Source organism: Varanus komodoensis, unplaced genomic scaffold (genome assembly GCF_004798865.1).
Source record: "Varanus komodoensis strain SLA01 unplaced genomic scaffold, ASM479886v1 scaffold20_1, whole genome shotgun sequence".
NCBI lineage: Eukaryota > Metazoa > Chordata > Lepidosauria > Squamata > Varanidae > Varanus > Varanus komodoensis.
Genome location: NW_025335587.1, coordinates 20,600,287 through 20,620,265, shown reverse-complemented (window position 1 = coordinate 20,620,265; position 19,979 = coordinate 20,600,287). Strand labels below are relative to the sequence as shown.

General features: G+C 66.2%; 1 protein-coding gene across 3 annotated transcripts in view; it reads right to left on the bottom strand.

Moving 5' to 3' along the window:
* Positions 1-943: 943 nt before the first annotated feature.
* The window catches only part of SSH2 (slingshot protein phosphatase 2), a 45,071-nt gene continuing 26,035 nt past the window's right edge, over positions 944-19,979 (bottom strand). For 2 of the 3 annotated variants that reach the window (XM_044429959.1, XM_044429957.1), the window contains exons 5-14: positions 19,026-19,094; positions 18,838-18,903; positions 16,539-16,733; positions 15,322-15,415; positions 14,823-14,951; positions 13,861-13,907; positions 12,897-13,043; positions 11,641-11,841; positions 7,760-8,576; positions 944-6,866 (exon numbers count right to left, since the gene is read on the bottom strand). In XM_044429959.1, the coding sequence (XP_044285894.1) occupies positions 5,028-6,866; positions 7,760-8,576; positions 11,641-11,841; positions 12,897-13,043; positions 13,861-13,907; positions 14,823-14,951; positions 15,322-15,415; positions 16,539-16,733; positions 18,838-18,903; positions 19,026-19,094 (3,604 nt within the window). In that variant the 3' untranslated portion in view covers positions 944-5,027. The remainder of the gene's footprint in view (positions 6,867-7,759; positions 8,577-11,640; positions 11,842-12,896; positions 13,044-13,860; positions 13,908-14,822; positions 14,952-15,321; positions 15,416-16,538; positions 16,734-18,837; positions 18,904-19,025; positions 19,095-19,979) is intronic. The other variant, XM_044429958.1, reaches the window with a different exon arrangement.

Genomic DNA, 19,979 nt, shown 5'->3' with positions numbered 1-19,979 from the left:
GCCTGTTCCAAAACTGCTCCAGAAAGTCGCGGCTGAAGGCGTTTGTCGGAAAGTGGGGGACTGCCCTGACGAGCCAGAGCCGCTCTCCAGAGCTTCAGGTGCGGGCCTTTCCTAGCCCATCCCAGAGATGCCGGGGACTGACCCAGAGAGCCTCTGGCCCACCAGGCAGGTGCAAAACCTGGGAGGCGTGTTTCTAGTCCTCATGATCTTGAATACAGGGTGGCCTGAAAGAGGAGGGTGATGGCTCCAAGCCCGAGGTCTATTGTGCGCATCTCTTAGGGCATCTGGTACAGTCACCTCCAGCACTTCCTTGGGCATCTTGTACAGTCACCTCCATCAATTCTGCCCCTTTTAGGGACTCTGGTCTCAGCGCAATGCCCAGTTTGACTTAGGGAGTGACCCCCCCCCCCCACTTCAGCCTGCCTTTCTGTCCTTCCCCTGGAGTACTAAGCCTGGATAGAGACAGGCAGCCCCCCCCCTCCCAAAATTCGGGGGTTCCCCCCATCAAACCAAGTGGCACCCTCTGCCGCTACAGAATGCCAAAGGGGCCAAAACGAGCCCTCAGAAGCTGCAGGCATAACCTTGCCTTCCCCTTCTTTGGTGCTGTGGGGGGTTGCTTGGATGACAGTGCCCCCGGGCCCCCACAGCTGTCCCCCCAGCTATGCAGTTTAGATCTCACTGGTTCTCGCCACTCCACCAGGGGCCCCCGTGCCCAAAACACCCAGGCACTGCCTTTAACCAGCCTCTCCGACTGGGGTGGGAACGGTGCCGGGGCGCACGGGCTCCTGCTCTGCCCAGGGAAGGGCCCAGTCCGCTCCAGCCGCAGTTCGGGTCGGGACGGAAGCCCCCCTGCCCCGCGCAGCCACACCCCCAACCTGGCCCCCTCGGCGCCCCCCCGACTCCCCACCTCCCCATTCTCCCAACTCAGACAAGAAGCACTCGGTTCTCAAAATAAAAATTTATTCCATAACAAGAACATTGAATCAGCACCTGTGCGGTGGGGGAGTTTCACATTTAAAAACAGCAGATAATCAAGCTGGGCAGAGTCTATGGTACAAGCCGCTGTTGGGAAGGCGAGCGGCCTGGCGGGAAGGAAAGGCGGCGCTCTCCCACCCTTCAAGACTCGCAGCCCAAACCCGCTGGGAACGGCGCTTGGCCGAGACACTTTTGCCAATGCCACAGCAAAACTCAGGATCCGGGGCGGGCAAGACCCCCCCCCCCCCGCACCCCAAGGATCTGAGAAGGCACCCGGGCCCGGGCCAGTGCCAAATGCGGACGATCCAGACAGCCAGAGCGCCGATTTTTCCAGCCTGCATGTATCCAGACACGAGGCGCCACCAAGACCCCCCGAAAGGCAGGTTCTGCGTGGACGGGGCACCCAGCGTCCGCAGGGCTTCCCGCCCACCTCCACTGGGGTCTAGAGGCAGGTTAAGGCAGGAGGGAATGGCGGAAAGGTGCATCCCTCTCCGTTATTTCTCAGGATGCCGTTTCAGCGCGCGGATCCCTTTTCCCTCCTCCCCAGCTGTGCCCTGAAAAAACACGCCGAAACAGCAGCCCCCCTGCCACTGGGGAAAGGGGACTCAATTAGGGGTCCCCAGGTCAGCTCCCCAAGCCAAATATAACACAAGACATCTCCAAGCAGGACCGGATGGACAGAAATCCTGCTGTTGTTTTTTTTTTAATACATTGGGAAGCCAAATTGTGAGTTGGGCCGTTTGGGGAAACAATGGGGTTTTGGAGAGCTGCTTGTCCCCACAGAACTTCTGTGTGTGTGTGTGTGTGTGGGGGGGTCATTGCTGAACACAGCAGAAGGAACGCTCTCGAGAATAGGATACCTACTTATCGGCACGCGCACCCGCGGGCAGCAAGGAATCAGTGCTCTCCCCCCATTCACGTAAACAAGGTACACGGCACGGCCACCGAACAAAATTGGGAGGGTAAAAATGGGGGGAGGAAAGGAAGAGCTGCCGAAATACAAAATACATGTACGCTTTTGGCGCCTGTCATGCCAAACAGGGGGCGAGGGAAATAGGAAACCTGCCAGAGAAAGACAGCTTTTTCCAGGGCAGAGGGGTGAGGAAGCGGCAGACGCGGAAGAAAATGCCCTTTTTTCAGCAGTGGTACGTTGCTGAAGCGGAGGAGGGTGGGGGGCCAAGTGCCCCCCCCCAGGGTGGGGTGAGATCCCAGTTTTGATTTGGAGGCTCAGGCACCTGGAAAATGAGCTGTGCACCCGCAAGAGCTGACCAGAGAACGGCTCCGAACGCCTGGCTGTAGCTAAACTCCAAGAGCCTGGGGATCGATTGAAGAGGGGGCAGGAAGGAGAGCGTTGTCTCCCCCACCCCCAAAAAGACCCCCACAGAAATGAGCTCAAAGGCACTGATTCTGCTTCCAGAAGAGACCTTCATGCTGGCACCAGATGTGAAAAGGCAGGGGGTCAAAGGTTTTGCCGATCTAATCCCGTCCAGACCTTAAGGGGAAGACCTCAGAAACGCTATAGAATAACGTTGCACATTTACGGGACTTTCACAGGCCCCACCTTGGAAGCGGCCCTTCAAAGGTGTTGGACTGCAAAGCCCATCATGCCCAGTGGCTGGGACTGATGGGCTTTTCGGTGCATTGGGAGGGTGCCGTGCCGGAGAAGGCTCTGCCCACCGGTTGCCGTGCGTGAGCAGAATTCAGAGCTCAGCGGTCAACAAAAACTGCCCCTTGCCTGTGCCATTGATTGTCTCTCCCGTTCTGCACCCCACAACCCTCGAGAAACGGAAAGTCCCATGCAAAGTATTAAGCAGCCTGGCAGCGCGGAAAGAGCGAAGCAGCGCAGCCCACAAGCAGCGCCTGCTTTTCCGGGGAGCGGCCGGCCAGCCCTGCTGAAGGGGTTCCTGTGCCCGGTGCTGCGGCGCAAGCTTCGCAAGGGCTGCTCAGGTGTTTTCCTCTGCCGCTCACCTGCTAAAGACATTGGAGGCTGCAGCAGGATCCTCCCCGGAGAGATCGAGGCATCGATCCGCTCTCAAGACTCGGGGATCGGACCCGGTGAGGGGGGAGGGAATGAGCGAGAGGGTGGAGGCCGCTGTGGCGGAGGGGAGCACACCTTTACCTGCTCCCAGGTGGCGCTGGCATCGAGCTGGAACTGGGGCGCGCGATCCCTACGGCCTCCATACAGGAAGCCCTTTGCCAAGACCGCGAACGACGGCCTTGGCACCCTCCCAAGCCTACAGGTCGCCACTAGCCAGGTTTGGGAAATCCCCTTTCCCGCTTCTCCGGCTTCAGATGTGGGGGGAAGCCCCCAGGATAGACCCCCCTCCCCAATTCAGCTTCCCACGTAATTATAGGCCGGGGACACAGGTAGCTGTCCCAAAAGAACGGCGCGCAGACGAGGCTTCCTCTCTTCGCCAGGCTCTGTAAGGCCTGAGGAACTTTGCACACCTGCTCCCTTTCCCAGCCTGGCACCCTGGCGATGCGACAGACTACACCTGCCATCATCCACAGCTGATGTTTGACACAACCGGCAGGCACAGGGCTGGTGAAGGGCTGGCAACGGAGCTACAGGAAGAGAGGAAAAGACCAGACGCCAGAGATTTGGCACAAGGCCGACCGCAGACCTCACCTTTAAACTGAGTTCTGGGGAAAGAAATCGGCCTGTGAGACCCGTTAGGCCCCCTCCAGAACGGATATGCGGCCTGCCGTGGAGAATGAAATTAAGGGCGAGCCCCTTTTTCCAGGTCAGAGAAGAGGTGCAGAGTGGTCCCTTTCCTCTAGAACAGATTGGAGTTGAGAGAGCAGGATGGCTCCTGCCCCGAAGAACCATCTGCAGAAATACAACGCGGCAGAAATACAGGTGCGTGTCCCCCATGCCTGGGGGGTGGCAGGGAGCGACACAGATGATCCCGGGGGAGACAAGAATGGGCTGAGGAACAGGAGGGGAAGATCTGAATACTTGGCAGGGTGGGCGAGATCGTCCTGGTGGGCACGGGCGGCTTCCAGAATCAACAAAAAGGAAACGAGATACGGCCATATTCTTCGGAAGGCCCACAGCTTTATTCAAGTAATGAAGGGGCGAAAACCCTATAATAAAAGGGGGGGGGGAGGAAGTTTGTTTTAAGAGAACACCCTCCATCCAAAAACCCCTCTTCCCTGCATGTGATATTTCTCCCCCAAGCTGCATTTTAAGCATCTGTTTCTCGCCCAGGTCAAAATCTTTTTGGTGCAACCGCAAAGGAGGCGAGTCAGTCCAGGACTGAACTCCAGAAGAATTAAGGCTTTGGGAGCACAGGCATCTGTCTGCCCAGCGAATCTGGGAACAGACTCTGCTCTCCCCAACCTGGTGCAGCATGCTGGGAGTTGTAGTCCAAAACATCTGGAGGGAATCGGCTTGGAAGAGGCTGCCTGCACCGCTGGGCATTCTTGGCATCGTTCCCGACTTTGGGAAATTTTGGAGGCCAATGTTGCTGTGTTGGGGGAGTAAATTTGGCACGTCTGCGGGCGACCCGCCGCTCCTACAGGCACGCTGAGAGGCACTTCACGATTCTGCTCCTCAGCCCGGGGGTGGGGGGGGGCTGCCTTGAGACCCTCAACTTGCACCCTAGGTAGGTTAAGGGAGAGCAGCGCAAACGAGTCTCGGCAAGGAGACCAGCTAGGCGAATTAAGAAGAAAAAAAAAACCAGAAATTTGGAACCACTTGCTCTTTCGGCTTTTCAAGAAGGGGTGTTCTTTTAAGACAAAGCCAAACAGAAAGCGGAGATTTGCTAGCGTTAAAAATATTTTCTTTTTTAATATGAAATTAACAAAACCCCACGCACACGTTGCGATCTTGCACTCAGGCGCACCGGGGGGGCTGGGGGAGAGACCGTGAGATCAGCCACCTCAAAACCTACATGCAACAGAAACAGTAAAAATAACAAACATGTAAAAAAACTAACGAATAAAGTGCATGTTTCAATATATATTACATCTGTCCCATTTGAAAAACCCGACAAGGCTGCGGAAAGACGGCCAGTCCTTCGCGGGAGCCGGGGAAGGCGGGCGCCGGCTCACATCGTGTTGTACAGAGGGTTGGACGAGCGTCTCCGGTCGGTTGCCTTTTTCAGTCTTCTGGGCGGTCGAGTTCTAGCGTGCTGATGCCGAGGGAGGACAGCCGGGCGCTGGGCCGGGCCGGGCAGCGCCAGCCCGAGTGGCCCCCCGGCGTGGGAGTTAGTCAATTTCGCCCCCGCGAGCGGCCGGCCGGGGTTGAGCTCTTTGGCATACTGCGCCGGCGGCCGCTCCACGGGCCGGCTCAGGGCCAGGCACTCGGTCAGCCTGAGCGGCTCCACCAGGTGGGCCGTGGGCCGTGGCGCCCCCCGCGAGGCGGGCGCCGGGAGGGCAGGGCCCGGGGCAGCCGGGCACCCCCAGCCGGGCTCGTGGGGACCGGGCACAGGCCCGTGTGCGGGGCGGGCCAAGTCGTCCTTCGACAGGTCCAGGCGGTCCAGCTTGGCCAGGGACGCCGAGCGCTTCATCAGGGAAGGCGTGGTGAGCCCCGCCTGGCGGATCCGGGCCTCCAGCTCCTCCGCACGCTGCTTCACCAGGCCGCCCCCCCTCCGCACCTCTCGGAGGCTGTCGCTGCCGGACCTCTGGAGCAGGCCGCGGCGAAGCGGAGGGCGGCCCAGGCCCCGCTCGGCCGGCCCGTCCAAGGCCCCCGGGCTCCAGGCGGGCAGGGCACCCTCGCTCTTCCGGCGGAGGTCCAGGGCAAGCTGCCTGTGGCCGGCGGAACCCGCCCGAGGGGGGGGCTCCGGGTCCGTGCACGTCGCGTCCCGCGTGACCCCCTCCAGGCACACAAGGCGCAGGCGGTCTGGGTGCAGCAGTGCCCCACACCACGGCCGGCCTGCGGGAGGGGAGATGGCGGGATGGGCCACGGCCCCAGCCGCCTCCGCCGCTGCCTCCTCCTCCTCCTCCTCCTCCTCCTCAGGGCTGCCCAAAGAGAAGGCCGCTCTCTCAGAGCTCCCGCCGTCCGGCGCCAACGTCCCCTCGGGGCTCTCGGGGCACAAAGGTGCGTTGCAATTCTCGTCCACACGGAGCCCGGCTGCCGGCCGGCCGGCCCTCTCCACCGCCCCGGGCAACCGGGCCACAGGCGTGTACTCGATGATCTCGATGCGCCTGGGGAGCAGGAGGCGGCACGGGGCGGAGACCCTCTCCTGGCTGTCCAGCGACACGACCGTGCGGTGCTCCGTGGCCTCCTCCTCCTCGGGCCCGGCCAGCGGGAGGGAGAGCGGCGAGGCGGGCGGCGAGGCCGGGGGCGGCCTGGGGCCCGGCTCGGCCTCCCAGCCGCCGGGCGGCTCCCGGGGGGCCTCCTTGGCCCGGCCCTTCGCGGGCGGCTCGGCCTCGTTCCGGGGGCTCTTGCGCAGGGGCAAGGCCGCCGCGGGGACGGCGTACTGCAGCTCGTGCTCCTGCCGCAGGCGCTCCTCGAACTCCAGGGTGGCCCGCCGGACGGAGCCCGGGCACCACTTTGGCCCGGGGTTCCGGCAGCCCTCCGCCGGGTCTTCGCCCAAATCGGTGGCCTCCTCCACCGCTGGCTTGCAGGGGGGCGCCGGGGCGGCCCACGCGCCCTCCGGATCCGAGCCTGCCTCCTGGGCTGCCTCCTCTGGGGCCGGGCCAGCGCCTTCTCCCTGCTCGGCTTTTCCAGACTTATTCTCCCGGGTCGGGGTGGCCTCCCCAGAAAGGTCGTGGAGGGCCGTCCTCTTCGGCGTCGGCACCGAGTTGCCGAGGCCGTCCATCTTCGCCTGCCCCGGCCCCCCTCCCTGGTGGATCGATTCGATCTCCGTGACGATTTCTTTCACCGAGAGGGCGTTTTCCGAGTGGGAGCGGGTCAGGCCACTCGAATGGGTCAGTTCGGAGACCTTAAAGAGGAGCAGAGAGAAAATCAGGGGGCTTTGGACAAGTCTCAGCACTGCATGTTAAAGATGAGTCGTTAGCGCTTAGCAGGCTGAGTTTCGGGAGCGTGGCTGGATGGGCCGAAGATTCTGGTAACTTTGCGAGGGACACGAAAGGCCAACTTGAAGGCTGAGATGAAAAGGCCTTACTGAAAATGGGGAAAGGCCTGGCCCCAAGGAGCCCCGCACAGTCTAAGCGACGGGAACAGCGTGTCATGAAAAAACGGCCACGGACGGAAGGGCCAGACAAGCCGCGAGGCAGGAGACGGCCCCCGGCTCTTGGCCGACTGGGAAAGCCAGCGGCCTCCCGCCAAACGGACCGGCGGCCTTGCCGTTTCCACGCCGGGGCCTGAGCAAAGGGCCCCCGGATGCCGCCGGCGGGTGGAGGGGGGACGGCGAGGCCGCCCCCTCCTTGGCCAGCGCACTCGCTCCCCTGGGAAGGATCCCCCTGGGAAGGATCCCCCGTCCTCCTTGGCCAGCGAAATGGCACGTCAGGCGGAGCGGCTGTTGCAGGAACCCAACACGTTCGCGGGAGACTTGCGTGTCCCCGAGGGTGGGGTGCCCCAAAGCGGGGGACGCACTTGTGGTGCGGGGTTTTGAGCACGGAAGGGGAGTGCGCGCTTCTGGCCGCCATGTGCCTTTTCAAACAATGCTGCCTCCCGGCACAACGCCAGGTCACAGAAGCCCCAGGGGTGGCGATCCGGGGCAGCCGTGGGTCAGGTGGCAGCGTGCGCACACGCCAGCGAGCGGCAAGCGGGCGGGGCCGCCCATCTTAGCCCGGGGCCCATCATCCCCCATCCGTTCCCGGGAACGCCCCGGCCCTCCCTCCCTCCCTCCCCGCACGGGCCCGCGCCACCCACCTTCAGCTGCTCCTCCTCCGGGGAGGACCCCTCCGAGGCCTGCGGGGAGCTGCTGGCGGAGGTGCTGGGCGGGCCCTCCTCGGGGGGCTCGGCGGGCGACAGCTCCAGCGGGGGCCCCTTGGGCGGCCCGTTCCGCCCGCCCCCCTGGCTCTCCGACCGGGCGTGGGCGCAGCCGCGGGAGCCGCCCTCCTGCGAAAGCTCCACGAACTTGCCCAGGGCGCTGAAGAAGTCGATCCGGTCGGTGCCGGGCTCGGCCTCCCCGGGGGGCGGCGGGCTGGGGGACCGCCGGCCGGGGGCGCCCCGCGGCGCAGGCTGCAGCTCCTCCAGGGGCAGCAGGCGGACGCCGACGCCGCTGTCGCCTGGCCGGAGCGCGTCGTCCTCCACATCCTGCACGGCCAGCTCCGGGAAGCCCCCCGCCGCCGGCCGGTGCAGCAGGGCCCCCACGGGGGGGCGGTTGTCGAGCCGACACGCCGCGCCCGCCGGGCAGCACCCGTCGAGGCTGTTCAGGTTCAGCCGGTCCTCCTCCTGCTCGGGGCAGAGGCCCTGCGGGGCCCCGTCGGCCGGGCTCGCCCGCCCCCTGGCGCAGGGGTCGGGGTCGGGGCCCGGGCGGCAGAGGGGCTCCGGGGGCCCCCCAGCTGGGGGCCCGGGCGACACGGGCGGGTGGTGGCCGAGGGAAGGCTTGTTCTCCGAGATCCGGTCGGCCGAGGTGGTGATCTCCTTGCGGCTGACCTCCATGCCGGACTGGCCCAGGGGCTCGTGGTGGTCCGAGAGGTCGCTGTCCGAGTGCGACCGCCAGAGCTTGTTGTGGCGCTGCTTGCTGCGCGGGCGAGAGAACAGAGCGCGGGCGTGAGGACGCGGGCGGGCGTGCGTGGCGGGTGCCGCCCTCACCCCCCCCCCGTCGCGGCCGGAAAGGCCCCCCAGAGCGGCTTGCAAGCGGGAGGAACGGGGCGGCCCCTGCGTTCGGGAGCGCGGGGTGACGGGCACGGCATGAAAGGAGCCTGGACGTGGCGGGAAGAGGGGAAAAACAGACGCCGGGGTCTTCTGGGTGTTCTCTCTGGCAGGGAGGGGGGCGAAGCAGCCCCCTGCGACCCACCCGCTCCCAGGTCCCCCTCGCGTCCACGCCGCGTGGTCTCTTTCTGCCTGGGAATCGCCCAGGAGTGGGGCCCGCGAGGACGGCCGGGGGAGCGGAACGTGGGGCCTGGGTTGGGGTTGGGGGGCAAAGGCTCTGGGAAGGGGGCTCCGTAGCTGCGGCACTTTCACCAGCTGGGGGCGTCCTTTTGCTGGACGGGCTGCTTGCAGAGCAGCTGTGGGACGGGGGGGCAACCCCCGGGAAGGGTCCAAAAACACCGAGCCATGCAACTGCTGGCACGGAGGGTGGGAAAGCCCCCCCCGCTGGCTGGTGTTTGAGCGAGGGGGGGCCTGCATCAGTCAGTGCCCCTCCTGGCCCCACAGAGCACTTCCCCACTCCCGCCCCCAGGGGGAGCCCGAGTGCCACGCAAGCGCCACCGCCGGAAGGCACGGGAGGCCAACAGGGGCTTCTCCCCTCCGCCTGGCCCAGCCGGGGAGACCCCAAAGTGGGGGGGAAGCCCTGGGCGGGGGGAGAGCAAGCCAGGGCAACCTGGCCTCCCTCGAGCCCCTGGGCGGCAGAAGGTGCCCAGGCTTCTCCGCCCAAACTTCTTGGAAAAGGTGGCTGTGAAGGGGGAAAAGGGGTACAGAACCCCCGGGGGGGGGGCACTATTACGGCAAAGGCATCGGGTGGCTATTCGCGCTCCCCTTTATCCGCCTGGTCCACCTTTCGGGAGAGCCCTAAATCCTATCGCTGCACCCGAAGACTTCCAAGATCGAAGGCGCGGCTCTGGCTCTCCTCACCTCCCCGAGGCCAAGCTGGCTTCAGAGGGACGGGGACCCGGAGCCGCAGGAAGGATGCCCCCCCCCAGACATCCCCCTCGGGGGCCCCCCCGGGCCTTTCCACGCGAGGCGGCGGATGTTTTATCATGTGGGATTCTGCACACGTAATTGTATTTATGGCTGTTGTGCTTTGCCCAGGAAGCAACCCGGCTGGGGGCTGCTTCACGTGTCCACCGCCCTCCCCGTGCTGTTCCCCCCCCCCGGGCCAAGATTTTTGGGCAGCGGGCTGCTGGGGGGGGGGCGGCACTGTCTGGTTATTAACCCTTGCGAGCAACTCTGCAGAGGCTGGAGAGCGGGGCAAGAACAGGAAGAAAAATGCGCAAGGGAGAAACGCCGAGAGCTGTGGGCGCGGATGGAGGCCCCGGGGGCGCCTCCTGGGGGGCCTCCAAGCGGCCGAAACGAGCCCCCGCCTGCGCGATCCGCGGCTCGGCTGCCCAGAAGCACCGGTCTGAGGAGACGCCAGGAAAGCAGGACGGGGGAAAGGGAATGCGAAGGCAGAGCTCTGGCCGGGGGAGGCGCTGCCCAACCTTTACGAAGGTGTAACGTGATCGTCTCCCCCCCCAACGCGCTGCCAGCTGGCCCCGAAACCGCAAGCGCCCATCACATGAAGGTGAATCAGCGTCTTATGGGCCGGGCGGTAAACAAAGCCACGGGAAGGAAGGTTCAACGTTTAGCCGAGCCACCCGGGGGGAGGAGGAGGAGGAGGAAGAGGAGGAGGAGGGCCGGGGAGAGGAAACCTGGCGAGGGGCCGGCTAGCCGACTCTCCGGGCCGTTTCCCCTTCTTACGGCGGCCCCCCTCGAGCTGCATCTTTGGAGAGAGGGGCTTGCATTCGCCAGTCGGGTGGCGTGCGAAGGGCACGAGGAAGGCTCTCTCGGCCCAAAGGGGGGACGCGGGAAGGGGACAAACTCGGCAGGCAGGGGCCGGGACTGGGTAGCCCCTCTTCCTGCGTGGGGCCCACGGGCCTCCGGAGGCGGTGGACCTTCCCTGGGCCGCCCCGGTCCAGCAGGGCATTCCCTGTGGGCTTCGCTTTCCCCGGGGACGTGCCATCAGCAGCCCGAGGAAGCTCACGCCGGGCGGGGGGGCCCCGGCCAGCCTTCCGCGGCTGTGGCCACAACACCCCCAGCCCTCGGCCAGCCACTGGCACCGAGCAGGTGCTTTCTAACGGCCCGACATCCGAGCCGGGCCACCGGGCAGCCACGCGGCGGTCGGGAGGGCTTCCGCTGGCAGAACACAGAGTCTCCCTCTCCCCCACCCCGGCCCCCCGAGATCACGTGCGGGACTGTCTGCATAGGGCACGGTTCTGGGGCTGGCGGGGGTCGGGCAGAAGGCACAAACGCGACACAAACACGCCCGGCGCGTTGCGACGTCGCCTTTTCTGGCTCAGCTGGCAGGGCCTCGTGTTACAAAAACAGCCGCGTGGGTTTCGCAGAAGGGAAACGGGGGGGGGGGGTGCACGGGGGGGCCGTGGCGGCCCACCTCCCCACCCCGCTGGGATCTCGCAAACTCCAAAGACAAATTCGAAATGTGCCCGGGGGAGGGGGGCGGGGGCACCACCCTTTGGGTTGGCTCCATGCAGCGCGGCTCAGGCCGGCGTTCACCAGGAGATGCTGACCGGAGGCCGACGGGCCCTGCCCCCCAACAGATCTGGGGAGCACTGGCTCGGGGCGGCCTGCCCTTGGCATCTCCGGGACGAAGGCCGCTGGAGCCGCCGTGCCCGCAACCGCGCAGGGGAGAGCGGCCTGCACCCAGCGCAGCGGCCTGGCGGGGGTGGCCGGGGGCCTCCTTGCTGAGCCCGCCGATCAGGCGAGGCTGGGGGGACCCGCGCCCCCCGCGCCCGGCCTCGGGCGCCCTCCCTGGTCGACACCGAAGGCCCCGCCGGCCGAGCGAGGGGCCGCGGGAGCCACGCCTGCGTGCGGGGGCCCGGGGGCCCCGAGCGACGCCTGCGGGGGGGGGGGGCGGCCGAGGGGCGCACCTGGCGAGCAGGATGCCCTGGTACTCCTCCAGCTGGCGCATGAAGCTGGGGTTGGGCTTGGCGACGCTGCGGCGCTGCTTGACGTAGTCGTAGGCCCGGTCCAGGGTCCAGCCGTACTCCTTCATGGCGTACGCGATCACCGTGGAGGCCGAGCGGCTGACGCCCATCTTGCAGTGCACCAGGCACTTGGAGCCGTTCTTCCTGCGGGGGCAGGCGCGGGTGAGGCGGTGCGCGGGCGGCCCCGCGGCTGGGGCGCCCCCTACCGGGATCCCGTGGGCAGCCCCGGGCCCCGCATCTCCTGGAGGAGGCCGCTGTGCCGCCCCAAAAGGCAGCTGCTGCGGCCTGGGGGGCTTTTCCCCGGGGAAGGGAGGGCGGGGACCCGCAACCTGGGGCGCTACCACACACGGCAAATCGGCCTGTAGGGTGTGGCGTGCAGGTGTGTCTCTCCCCGAAGAGACACGGCCACGCTCGCTCTCCCCGTCCACTGTCTCGCGGCAGTATAGGAGTAAACGCCAGGGAAGCTTGGGGGCTGGCGAAGCAGAGGCCTTGCCTTCGCCCCCTCAGGCCCTGGCGAGGCACTCTGGGCCGCATCGCCCCGGCCACGGGACAGAAGCGTGTCCCGCAAGGTCCGGCCTGCGCCCCTTTCTCGCTCTTCAGGCCCAGGACGAGGCGGAGCCCTCTGGGAGGGGTGGCTGGCCGGGAGTCCGGCACGGAGCAGGGGACTGGGCCCCGTGGCCCCCCTGCTGGTGAAGCCCTCGCGTCCGAGGAAGACACGCAGGCGCCACGAGCTGCTCTTTATCTGTTCCCGAGCCGCACACGGGCGCGCTGAAATCCGCACAACGCCGTGTGGAGAGCAGCCGCAGCCGCACCTGCGCACGCGGGGCAGGCCGGACCCCCAGGACCGCTGCGGGCGGGTGGGCGGGCGGCGGAGGCACGCCCAGGCCCGGTGGCCCTCCCAGCCGTCACAGACGCGGCGAGAGAACCGCAGCCGAGACGCCGGAAGCGGGCCTGGGAACGGCCGGGCGCTTCCCTTTGCCTGGCGGCTCCGGCCTCCAGCACACTTCCCGCTGTGGTTCGGGCAGCGTGGCTCCGCTGACCGGCCCGGCCTGTCGGGGAGCCCGGGGGCTGCACGCGCGAATGCACACATGCGCTCCCGCGCCGAGAGTCGGCGTCCCCGCGTGGGCACCGCGTGGGCGTCTCGGCGTCTCCTGGGCGCCTGCCAGGTGACTGTCGGCCTGTTGAGAGACGGGACTTGCTTTGCTTTGGAGATGAACTTGTAGGTGTCGTTCCAGTAAGCCAGCAGGTCCGTCGCCTCCTCGTCATACACCCGGATGTTGTGGTATTCGAACGTCCCTGGGAAGAAGTTGTCGATCTCTCGGGTGACGTTCAGAATGTACCGCACTCTGTGGGAAATCAGGAGAGGGGATTTTGCCGGCAGGAAGCGGAGGAAGAGACCTGAAGGGGACGGGACGAGGGCCTCTGCCCCCTCGGCCTCCCAGATCTCTGAGCACATGGAAGAGCACAAATCTGGGACCGCTTCCGTGTGGGTCTCAGACCCGGACACAGGTGGTGTCGTGGTGCCGAGCGCGGGACTGGGACGGCAGAGATCCGGGTTCGAGTCCCCGCTCAGCCAGGGAGCCATCTGGGGGACTCTGGGCTAGGCACAGACCCCAGGCCCGGCCGACCTCACAGGGTTGTTGTGGGGACGAGACAGAGAGCAGCAGGGGGAGAGGGCTGGCAGCTGCTTCGAGTTCTTTGTGAACAGGATATAAATCAAAGAAACGGACAAGCTGCCCCCACACGCCTCAAGCTGAGCTTCGGCTGATTCTTTTGCAAGAGGCGACCGGAGGACAGAAGTCCAGCTGCCAGGCGGTGTTTTGGGGCGCGCAGATTTTCCCGGCAGCTGCGAGTCCAACCAAAGCGGGCCTGTCCTGCTCGTCTCGCATCGGGCCGTCAGGCCATTTCCTGCGTCTGCCGAAGGGGCAGAGCAAAAACCGGGGCGGGGGCTCCCTTGCCCCCCCCACGGAGCAATGCGAAAGCAAGCCAAGCGGCGGGCCGCCAACAGCCGCGCTCTCCGGCCCGCCCCAGCCGCTGCAGGCCGCCCGTGCCCGGGGGGGGGCAGGTGGGCCCCGCAGGAGCTGGGCTGGAGCGCCGGTCAGGCCAGCGCGAGGCGAGGCGAGGCCGAAGGTCCCTCCGCAGGGCTTCCGCGAGCCGGCTTACCCGCGGTTCTGCAGGTCTTCCAGGTTGGAGGCGTTCCACTCCGAGCCCTGCACACGGGAGGAAAGGCGAACGGCTCGCGTCAGCCGGGCGGGCAGAGGGGGAAGCTCCTCGGCCGCCCAGCCAGCGACCCCCGGAGGCCAGACTGCCGTCCGCATCCTTCCTTCCCAGGCGCCAGGCCGGGCCAGGCCACGCCACGGAGGCCGCGCGCATCGGTCGCTCCCTCTCGGCCAGCCCGGCTCACGGGGCTGCGGCTGCGGGCGCAGGAGGCCGTCTGCCCCGCTGGGTCCCCAGTTCCCTGGTCCTCTGTCCCCGTGCTGCCCTCCCAAACCCGAGACTAAAGCCGGGACTGACGGAATCCCGGCCAGACCCGGCCCAAAGGTCTCCGGGAGGCTGTGGACCCCCTCACCGGGAGGAGAGCGGAAGCGGGAGGGGGCAACGAGCCCCTGGCTGCTGCCCGGCCGCCTCTCCTCCTCTGCAGCACGGGGCCACCGGAGGAAGAGCAGCCAAAGCAGAGTCCCGCTCGCTCGCTCGCTCCGAATCGGGGGCGCGACACGCCAGCCCCTTTCCCAGAGCAGCCGCTGTTTGGGGCAGTGCCTCCCACTTCGGAGGGGCCGCAGAGCCTCTCCCCCTTTGCCCCGCAAGGGTCTCCGACAAGGATCGCGGCCCGGGGGCAGGAGGGGAGCCCGTCCCGGGCCCGAGAGAGCCGGCCGGGGTCGCTCCGCCACAAGCAGGTGGCCCACGGGAGGCGACAGGGGCTGCCGGGGGCTTGGCCAGCGCTGCCTCGCGGGGCTGGATCGGCTGGCGGCCAGAGGAGGACCGAGGGGAAGCCGAACCGGGTCGCTCGGAGGAGGAGGAGGAGGAGAGCAGCGAGGGGGCGCCGTGGATGCTTCCTCCTTGGCGGGCCAGCGCTTCCCAGGCGCCGTCGAGGCACGGGTTCGGCCGGAGGGGCCGCCGGGACGTACCAGGAAGACGTGGTCGAAGATCTGGGTGGGGCTGTCCATCTGGCCCAGGATGACGATCATCTTGTTGTCGATGAACTCCTTGAACTCCCGCAGGCTGCAAGCCATCTGCACCTCCAGCTCTGTCCGGATCTGGCGGAGAAAGGACCGTGTGCGGGGGGGGCTCGACCGCGAGCCCCGCTGCGCCCCCGCAGCCCCCCACGATGCCGAAACTCTCCAGCCAACGTCCCCTGTGGGCGCCACCTGCTTTAGCCCCGGGTTCTCACTGCAGTAAGGGCTCGGCCGAGGCAGTGAGACGGGGAAAGGGGGTGGCCGGCCCCCCACGTGGGTGCCCCCCGGCTGGCGGGCCCGACGTCCCCACGCTACCCGGGGAGGCAGCTGCAGGGGCGGCCGTGCCCCGGGCCACGCCGAGGCCGAGCGTGGGGCGAGGGCTCCGCGGGTCCCCGGCCACGAGGGCTGCGCAGGCCCCGCCGGGGGGGGAAGAGGCTTTGCGGGCGCTCACTTCCTTGGAGGTGATATTCTCCAGGTCCTTCTGCATCATGATCTCCCGCAGCTTGGTCTTGATCAGCCGCTCCGTGCGCTCGCGTTCCGTGGGGCTGGACGGGAGAGCGGCCACGTTGGAGGGGCGATCGGTGGGCGCCCAGCGGACGTGCCCCCCATAGATCAGAGCCCCCCCATATATACCACACCAGTCCCCAGGTATCTTCAACCACCCCACTGCAAGTTCGGCTAGGCAGAGAGAGTGGGCACACTGCCCCCGCCACTTTTATCTTCCACAACCCCCCTGCAAGGTAGGCTAGGTGGGGGAGGGAGGGAGGGAGGGAGGGAGGGGGAGTCCTCGCGCCAGCCCCCCCCCCTGCAATCCCTGCAGCGTGCCGGCTCGCATGGAATCCGTCCTGCCGGGGCCCCGGCTCTGCCAGGGCTGGGGGAGAGCGGAAGACCCGGAGGTCACCCTCGCCTGCCCTACCCTTCCTGGCAAGGTGGTGGGCTCCAGGCCTCCTTATATGGCAAACTGGCCCAGGCGGCCCCCCGCTCACGCCCCCCACCTTATCGCCGGCTGCAAAAATAGCCGGTGCTAATCAGCAAGGCGCCCCCCGCCCCCACCGCCAGCGGCTGCAGCGTTCCCGGGCCGTGAGGCTGTGGCGGCGCTTCCCCCACCGCACGTGGGCAGACGCTCAGCGCCGGCTGCACCCGCCGGGACCGGGCCTCGGGGAGCCGGCGAAGCCGGGGAGTTGGCCCTGGAGGACCGAGCTGGGCTGGAACGGCTCGGACCAGCAGCGGCCGGGAACCGTGGCCAGACGCCTCCCGAGGGCGTCCCGCCGCAGGACGCCTGCGCCAAAGAGTGCCCAGAAGGGAGCAGGCGCTCCCCGCTCCTCCCTCCTTTCTGGCCCCAAGCAAGGAGTTGACGTGGCGAGCAAGCACCACGGCTGCCTCTGCAGGGCCGGCCGGCCCCCGCCCCACATCAGCAGGGGCGGAGAGGCCCTGGGGGCAGGCAGAGGGCCCCAGGTTTTGGCCCAAGCGCACGTGTAGGGCCAGGCGTCTCCCACCCCGGCCGTCCTGAGCCCGCTTCCCTCCCATCATCGCCAGCCTGCACCCGTTCACAGCTTGGGAATCCCGGGGGGCGCGCAGCGTGGGGGCCGGGCCTGCGGCGCTGGGTGCTCAGAGAGGGGCCGGGCCGGAGGGCGAGAGGTGGGGAGGGGCGGCCCCGGCGCGACTCACACGTCGGTGAAGAGGGCAGGCGAGTCCGGCCGGTGGGACTGGACATCTTGCATGGCGTTCCATTCGTTGACCGAGGCCTGGTCCGAGTTGATGTGGCTCTCGTAGTAGCTGACCCAGGTGAGGAAGAGGCTGCTGGGGTAGTAGTTGTGGATCCGAGCCACCTCGCACGCCTTGTGGAGGCTCTGCAGGGCGGACCTGCGGGCCGGAGGGGGAGAGGCGCGTGGGCGGCCATTTCTCGCTTCCTGCCTCGCACGGCAGGGATGCAAGGGACACGGAGCCAGGCCGCCGTGCTCGCCCTTGCGAGCATTTCGCCATTATTCCACAGTCCCTGCAAATGAACCCTACTGTTCTCTCTCTCTGTGTGTAAAAATGCCTCCTGGGTGAGTGCGTGAAAATGATTTTTCTCACACACACTCTCAGAGCTTCCGACGAATGCACCTGGAAAGCACGCTAGCTAAAATCAGCAATCCTTAAAAAGGAAAAAAACTACTTTAGGAAAAGCAATAAAAAAATGCAGCTGGTTGAAATCAGCCGGTTTTCTGCTTCGGTCTGGAAGGGAGCAGACAGACGCATCTTTGCACCCCGAGCCCTCTTGCCTCACGGCCCGAGGTGAAGACCTGTCCATCTCCTTTCCGGACTGAAACAGAAAACATGTTTATTCCACCCGGCCGTGTTTTCAGCTGGCCTGCCAAAGCCAGTCCTAAAAGCCTGGGGGGGTTATGGAGGTCAAAGCGTGGCCTTTTGGCCTGGCACCGTTTCCTAGCTCAATCCACCTTGTGAGGCTAAAGCTAGGGTGCCAGGGAGGAAAGCGACATCTGTGACTACAGCCCTGAATTCCTGGGAGGGGAGACCTAGATAAAAATGCAAGCCAAACACTGAAACTGGAATCGTATTTTAAGAAGCCAAATGCAGGAAGGCTGCTTCTTAACACGCGGCCCTTTTATCACGGAGTCCAAACGGACCACCTCCCCATCCAGCTTGCCGAAGCTGCCTTTGAGAACCGCTTGCCAAGCGATCCGTTATTAAACAAGGCCTACGCAGAAACAGCAGGCATTTATTTTATAAATATTTGCACTGAGCCCTAGCTGCTCCGGCACTTGGTGTTTTCTCGCTCGCTCCGTCACAGCTTTAACAACCTTTAAAAACAAACATTTATTTTGTGTGAAGGCAGAACGTAAATAAACAAACCGCCGTTTAATTTCTCCATTCGAAAATGTCTAGACTGGCCCTATTGGGAGGGGATCCCGGCCTGGATGACGTACTCCCAGCTGGGTCCCACGCGGCAGAAAAACCCAGGGCAAAGGTGGTGCTGGAAAAGCAGCGAGGGACGCCAGCGGGAAAAGCCCTCCCCCGCGGGAGCAAAAGAGCCAAGCCGCCGAGGTGGCGAGCAGGAGCAGCTTGATGCACCGCATTAGGACGAGGCTGGGGGTCGCCCGGGGGGCCGTCCGGACGGTTTGGCACGTGGGGCAGCCGCTGCACGGAAAGCGCCCGGGAGACCTGCCCGCTCGACGGCGGGCGACAGCCGTTTCAGAGCGTGCCGGTTCCCCCGCTTGCTCCGGGCGGATCCCGAGCGGCCGTGGCCTCGGCAGCCCATGCGCGCCGAAGAGGAGCGCGTCCTCTTTAAAAAGGCAACACGGGCAGAGACACTTTCTAAGAAAGTCACGCAGGGCCTCCGGCCCTATTTTCGGCCGCGCGCTATCTTTGGCAGTGGCCGAGGGCAGCTCGCTCGCAAGCTCACCGGCGCTCAGATCTCAACCGGTGGTGACACCGTTTGGGAGCATGAGAGGAACCTGTGAGTCACCGAGTGCCCGGGCGGGGGGGAATGGGCACCCCCCCCCCCGACACAGGCTGCCCGAAAAAGGAAAGGGGAGATGCGGCCGGCCGAGGAGCCACGCCATCCGTATCTGATGACCCGTCTGCTCCTGGCATGCGCAGAGAGAGGCCCGCTCGCACAGCCGGGTGGCCCTGCGTGAGGGCCATGGGGTGGGTCCGGCGGCCATAGAAGTGGAGCTTCACGAGAGGCGAAGCCCAGTGCTAGACTTCGCACTGGCCGGGCCTTTCGTGTTTTGGGGGATTTGTGCCAGACGGGGTGAGTCCCAGGATGCAACAGCTGGGAAGAGCCTCCAGAGTCAAGCGCACTGTATCTCTGAGCACAAAGGCCGTGAGCAAATCAGAAGGAAGGCTTCTCCTTTCGAGGCAGACGCTCCCCAGAAGCAGGAGGCGGAAGGGTGGGTCGGACGCGGCTTTTAGCAGAGCCAGCAAAGGCTTCGTACGTAGCTGTATCAAGAGCGGCACTTACCACATGGCCTGCACAGACACGGGCTTGAATATGTGGATGCGGTTGTCGGTCGAGACGCTGAAGCCCCTGAGAGGAGGAGAAAGGGGGCCATTTTCGGCAGGGCCGGGCCAGCTGGTTGGCGCCCCCCGCCGGCTGCCCCACGGGGGGCTGTGGGGCACGCGTGGGCCTGGCCCAGGAAGGCCTCTTACCCATCGCCGTCCAGATGGATGAGGGCGTCGCTCCAGAGCGGCAGGACGAGTCCCATCGTGCAGATGCTGCTGCGAAGACCAGAGAGGCACCCACTGCAGCGCTCCCGTCGGGCCGGGGCCCCCTGAGAAAGGCCCCCCGTGCCGCGGCCCCCGCCACCCCGAGAGGAATCCCCCGCGGGCAAGCGCAGCTTCCAACGGATGGGCTGGCCTCGGTTGCTCTGTGGCGATCGCAGGCGATCTGCTCTTGCCCATTTTGCCGCTGCCCTTGCGAGTGCGACCCGAGGAGTGGTGGGGGTGCTCGGGGGGCCCCCGGGCCCCCAAAGCTCCCTGCCCTGCCGCCACCCCCACCGCAGCACGGTCTGGTGTGAGCCGGGTGCGCAGGCGTGTTTCAGAGCGGACAGGGCTCCGTGGGGGTTCACGGGGGCGGCTTCCCACAGACCGGCAGGCAGCCCGGAAGGGACCACGCTGGGCGTTTCCGGGCAGGTGTGCGAGGTGACGCACCTGTATCGGGCTGCTCGTGGCTGGTACTGTTTACTCACACGCCTATCGCGTCCGGAAGCGGCTGCCAGCAAGGGGGCTGCTTCCCCGTGGCCGAGCCGCTCCCTGAGGAACGGAGGGCGAGGAGCAGCGGGGGCCGCTTGCCCACCCCTCAGCGGCCCCGCGGCAGTTCCTGGCCCTGCCCGGCTCACCTGGGCACGCAGCTGGATGCGCCGGCCGACGGGCGAGTGCGCCTGTGCCGGGTGGCCACGCTGCCTCGGCTCGGCCCCAGCCTGGGAGAGGCCGTTGCCGGCCCACGACGGGGGGCTCCGTCCAGTGTCCCCCCAAAATGGTTTCTGGCAGTTGGAATGACTCAGGAAGGAACTGGGCAGCCACTGGAGTGGGGTGGGGTGACGTGGGGTTCTGCAGCAGCGGGGGGTGGACTCGGTGGCCTTCGTGGCCCCTTCCGACTCGTCT